The 5,459-nt window shown below is 40.0% G+C and overlaps 1 protein-coding gene and 1 long non-coding RNA gene across 2 annotated transcripts; one reads left to right on the top strand and one right to left on the bottom strand.

Moving 5' to 3' along the window:
• Window positions 1-338: 338 nt before the first annotated feature.
• On the top strand, window positions 339-791 carry LOC139954706 (uncharacterized). The gene has a single exon (XM_071954628.1). It carries the CDS (start codon window positions 339-341, stop codon window positions 789-791), a length of 453 nt encoding a protein of 150 aa, XP_071810729.1.
• A 216-nt stretch (window positions 792-1,007) lies between these two features.
• On the bottom strand, window positions 1,008-4,706 carry LOC139954932 (uncharacterized). Its single transcript, XR_011788240.1, has 3 exons — window positions 4,016-4,706; window positions 2,783-2,842; window positions 1,008-2,033 (listed from the first exon to the last, which is right to left on the bottom strand). It is a non-coding gene; the product is annotated as an uncharacterized lncRNA (long non-coding RNA).
• Window positions 4,707-5,459: the final 753 nt, after the last annotated feature.

Raw genomic sequence — 5,459 nt, forward strand, 5'->3', positions numbered from 1 at the left:
CATGGAGATCAGTGCTGGGAAGACCAAGCTGATGACAAACAGCACAACTCCATTCACAAGGAATATCGTGGCCAGAGGACAACAACTGGACACAGTAAAGCAGTTGAAGTATCTTGGAGCCATCATCAGTGAGGAGGGCTCAAAGGCAGAGGTCTTGGCAAGAAACTGCACAGACAGCCGCAGCATTGGCAAAGCTCAAACCAATCTGGAACGACAACAACTTTTCCTTCCGGTCCAAGTTGAAGCTCTTGCATGCACTTGTAATGTCGATCTTCCTGTATGCATGTGAGTCATGGACCCTTACTGCCGAGCTGCAAAAGAAGATCCAAGCAGTGGAAATGAGATGCACCAGAAGAATCCTTGGCATCTCATACACCGACAACATCACAAATGAGGAAGTAGGCAGAACCGTCAAACAACACATCACCAACTACAAAGACCTACTGTCCACAGTCAAGAAAAGAAAACTGAGATGGTATGGGCATGTGACAAGAACTGACGGGCTGTCGAAGACCATCCTCCAAGGCACGGTACAGGGGAAGAGAAGACGGGGCAGACAGAGGAAGAGATGGATCGACAACATCAAGGAGTGGACTGGCATGAACTTTGCTACAAACCAGGCTCTTGCCCACGACCGACAAAAATGGAAGCGGCTGATGAGTTCTCCATTGCAGCGCCCCTACGACCCTGGCGGGTTACGGGACCAGAAAAACTCGCCGGCCTGTCAAAATCACGATAATTACCCCCTCCGCCCACCCCTCCCCCAGTTAAACAAAAGTATGCTATCTTAAAAAGAATTGTCTGGTAGCCCTTATACGTTACCATAATAACTTTCCAAACATGTTTTAAAAAATGAGACGCCAATGTTGCCTTTGACAGGGAAACGATTTAATGATCATTTAGGATGGATATTTCGAACATTCTTTGAACAGTAGAGAACATGACGTCATCTTCGCAAATGCAGATTACGACATACATAGGCGTAATACATAGGCAATCATCTTTGCGTGTACACGCCAGAGTGTACTTGCTGCGGAAATGGGAGTGCTAACTTGAAGTCGCTCGTTTGGTCCATTTGCATGCGTTCGAACAAACGGTGGTTTTGGTGAGAAGCTGGTGAATTTGAAAACCAGATTTTTACAAGAATAAACGTCGAATGGGGACAATTTTAACATAGTTAGAAAGAAAAATATATAATCTATGAAGACATGGTATGCAAATCTTCCACCAGACAATTCCTTTTTAAGGGATAGTAAATAGGACACGAAGGGGGACGATATATACCTTTTTACGAAACTGCCATGAATGTCAATTATGAATAGAATTTATTTGGCTCGAATATGAAGAAGTTGAAAAGGAGAGTAGCCCGCCACAGTTAACAAGTGAAACATGCATATAAAAGTCATGAAAAGAATGATTGTTAGTATTTGTTTTGCTTGTAGAAAATAACCATAAAAGTACATTGTGATAATAGCCTCAATCACATACATCAAAAACCAAAGAACAGTTATAATCTGAACCCTTATAATCTTGGGTCACTCCTTTCATAATCTCGACTGGGTCCAGGAGCATTCTGGTCTCCAGTGGTTTCACCAGGCATATGATTGGGATGAGCAAATGGTCCCGGTGGTGGCGTATTTGGATAACCGTATTTGGAAATGCAGAACTGTTGGGGTAACGTCTATAATGAAAGGCACTTGATTGGGCATGGTGCGAATATGATTGTCATTGCTGCGATGGAACTCTCACATTCATCATCGACGCTGTTGTTGGCCATCCTGTCGCTGCTGGTGTGGGTGGTCTTTGGGCAGCTACCATGCTAGTCATGGTTGTCATGAAGTTTGTGAGGCTGTCTACTAGCTTTTTCTGTTGCGCTAGCGACTCATTTCGCCATTTTTCTTCCGCTTCCCTTTGCTATCTTCGCCACTTGTTTTCGTGAAAATATCTTTGTTGTGACTGTTTTTGGCATTTTTGAAATTCCACTAGCATGGATTTGTTTCCCCGTCCTTTGTTTGCGTTTGACTGCCCTGGATCTGTTTGAATACAATAAGTACGATAGGTAATATGTTTTGTGTTGGTTTACAGAACACAATACTGCAGAAATATAAGTGAAATATACCAGTAAAAAATAATCGGGCCGTATTTTGCTATTTCTGTGGTCCAAGACTCTCTGTTGTGACTAACTATTCAAGGGAGTACGCATGAAATGTTCTATTACAGAAACGCCATACACATGAAAGAATCAGACCACCAAAAAATGAATTTGCTTCCATTTTTATTAATTACCCAATAGGCAATTACCACACCTATTCTCATGTACTAAAAAGGTTTTGGGCGCAATAAGGTAATGGTTCCTATCAGAGAATTCGTATCACATGCATTACCAGACATGTCACTTCAAGAAGACAACTATGTTTGTAGATATGACATTAATTGAAATTAACAATACAAAAACAGCTTTACAGCAAAGATATAATACTGCAGGGTCAGAATAAAAGGTTCACTTGTTAACGTATTTCATCACACAGATTTGCCAGTGTAATATTTATGAGATGAATAAGAATACAAACATGGTTAGGTCCATCACTGGACGGTGTTTACGCAGCCAACTTTACTTTTTAATGCGACTTGTTACTGTTACAAGTTACGATATCTGTACGTTATACTACTTGCAATCGAATTTTGCATTAGCCACCTCTCCTTAAATAATATTCAATCTTGAACAAGAAATGTAGCAACACCCCTGCACATATATCTCAACAGAAAAACATGTAATCTCTACCAGCTGAAGCTGTTCGCTTTCGTCTTGGAGCACTTGGACCTGGTTCCAATTCGACTGCTTCTGTGAATAAATAAATAAATATTAAATACCAGAATATTTACTGTTCCTCACTTCCTCCATGACAAACTAGGGGATACATGCGAAAATGAGAGTTAAACATGACAGAAATGCTAATTTCATTTTCCGAGAAAAAACAGCTTCAATTGGCTTTGTGTTAGCTCCATGATGAGGGGTAAATGCTAGAAGGCATGGAACAGGCTGGACTACACCGATATCAATGTTCGATACATTTTTTGGGAAATGTGTCTTATTCACATTTTCTTTCAGCGAATAATAGAGTCCTGGAGTAGGGGGCAATACTTGGTTTGTCGACGTGGCAGCTTTACTTGACATATGACCTTAGCGACGCGTAAATAGTTGACAGTATGGAAATTGAAAAGAGATCCCCTGCTCCGACGAACTCTGTGACAGACTGGCAGAAAAAAGAGACATTTTCTACGGAAATTTCGACACACGATTGAACTGTAAAGGCGTACAGACATGATAATACTCATGAGTGAAAACATGCTATACGGTCACAGTTCACAGAAACGACCACGAAGAGTCATTTACCTCATGCAACATGAGTTGGATGAAGAATTTAGCCACCGCCAAATATGATTTTGATAAATAATCTGACGCATTCTTTTCTATTTATAGCCACCAAAAAAAAACTATGCCACCAAATATTGGGGGATATTAGATAAGATATCCCCCACCTAAAATATTTGGGGGACATGTGCCCCCCCCGTCCCCCAACCCATGATCGCCGCCCATGTGTTACGCATACTATTAGCGGTGAAAGGATAGGGTTTTTCGAGGGCAGTGGATGCAAGTAATAACATTGACTACTGCGTTTGTATTCTTATACATGATTGCCAATTTCATTCCAAATGTATAGTGTTAGCCTGGGAATCCCCATCCCCTCTGGGTATTTCTTTTTACTTAGCTTTCCTGAAAGTACAAATGCTCAGCCTCCTGTCATACGGATTGGTCAAGACTAATTAGGATTAACGCCATTGATTGTCTGGCGTAGATAAACTTCACACTTTTGCAAGAATGCCGGCTCTCAGATAATTACATGTACGTAATTTATCGCGGGTATTGAACAAAGCAGAAACGAGTTAAGATGCGGTGACTCAAGGAAGTGAGATCGGTTGCTATACTTCCAAAAATTCACTGTAGCCTTAATACCTGATGGTGGGTGCGATTCTCGAGGTGATGGTCCTTCTGGGCTGTCGTGGACTTGGCTGTCATCCGTTTCGTCATTTTGCTGGTTGATATCTTATATCTACGGTATATATCGGGGGGTAGGGTTAAAGAAATATGAATTAAATTGTTATACAATTGGTCACATTATTGTAGGTATTGTCACACATCCCACATGTTTTCTACCCTCATATAATAATATTTAATAATAATCAGCAGTTATTATTACGACGCTTAAAAGACAAACAAATGATTGAGACGATTCCTGCATTCCAAGCGTCCTTAGTTCTGGCTATCATACAGTATCGATGTCAAAGTGTCCCTATATGATAAACGTCTATGTATGACCAGTTCACAATAATACAAACTAGGCTTGAGCGGGTCCACGCTAGCAATGTGAGACCGGTAAAACGTTCCAGGTATTGATTAATCCATATGAATGGAATGTGTAAATGCTACCTTCATCGAATCATGGAGGTCAAAACACAATATACTACAGGGAGTGAAAAAATTATGCTCGAACAAAATGGCAATCAAAAAAGTTCTTAAAAGCACACTCTCAGCTAGGAAATTTTTAGAGGGCGGGCGAATTTCATATGTTTCGATGGTTCACCGTTAATCACGTGACTCGGTATTTGTAATATACTGCCAGTGTACAGTGTACCCTGTATGTAAATATACGTATCATATAGCACAGTTTCATGCAGTGGTAGTCTCTGCATTTCCTCTCCACAATGCAACTTCCACTTCATCTGTATTGTCCTTGACAAATGTTACGTACTGCAGATGGTTGGCCTCTCACATTAACATGCTTAACAGCTTCATCCTGTAATGCTATAGAAGAACGAGAAAGTGAACTTTAATCCTTTGGAGTTTTCTAATGGGCAAGTGTTTCTAAAATTCAATTATGTGATATTCACCGCAATTCAAGACCAGAGTGAAGACACTAATATACATTGTTTCCTGGTGGAAAATCTTGAAACGGTAAGAATTATAGTGACAACTTAAAGTTCTAACCAGTTACATACCATGTATGAGTTCTGCTGTACAGTACTTAGATTATCTTTCCTTGATGTTAAGGTTCTTGAGATGGATGTTTTGAGATTTCTTCATGTTAACCTTTCCTCACCCCAGTTAACATTTGATCTTGACCAAAAACAGATCTGCTGTACTTCCTTATTTTGAGATGTTTTGTTTATACGGTTTCCAAATTTGAACCACTGCTGACCTCAAATGACTTGAGACCTTCTTGAAAGTATAGTAAAATGTTCTACAATATCAAAGTAAATATTATGCATATGATCACTGTACATGAAATGGATTTATAGCGTTTTTGGACATTTGCATGTTTATACCTTTAAGTTTTGGTGGCAACTGATATTTGAACTCCAACAAATCAATACTGTATTTGTACTTATTATTGGGAGTA

The sequence above is a fragment of the Apostichopus japonicus genome, chromosome 17 (genome assembly GCF_037975245.1).
Source record: "Apostichopus japonicus isolate 1M-3 chromosome 17, ASM3797524v1, whole genome shotgun sequence".
NCBI classification, from domain to species: Eukaryota; Metazoa; Echinodermata; class Holothuroidea; order Aspidochirotida; family Stichopodidae; genus Apostichopus; species Apostichopus japonicus.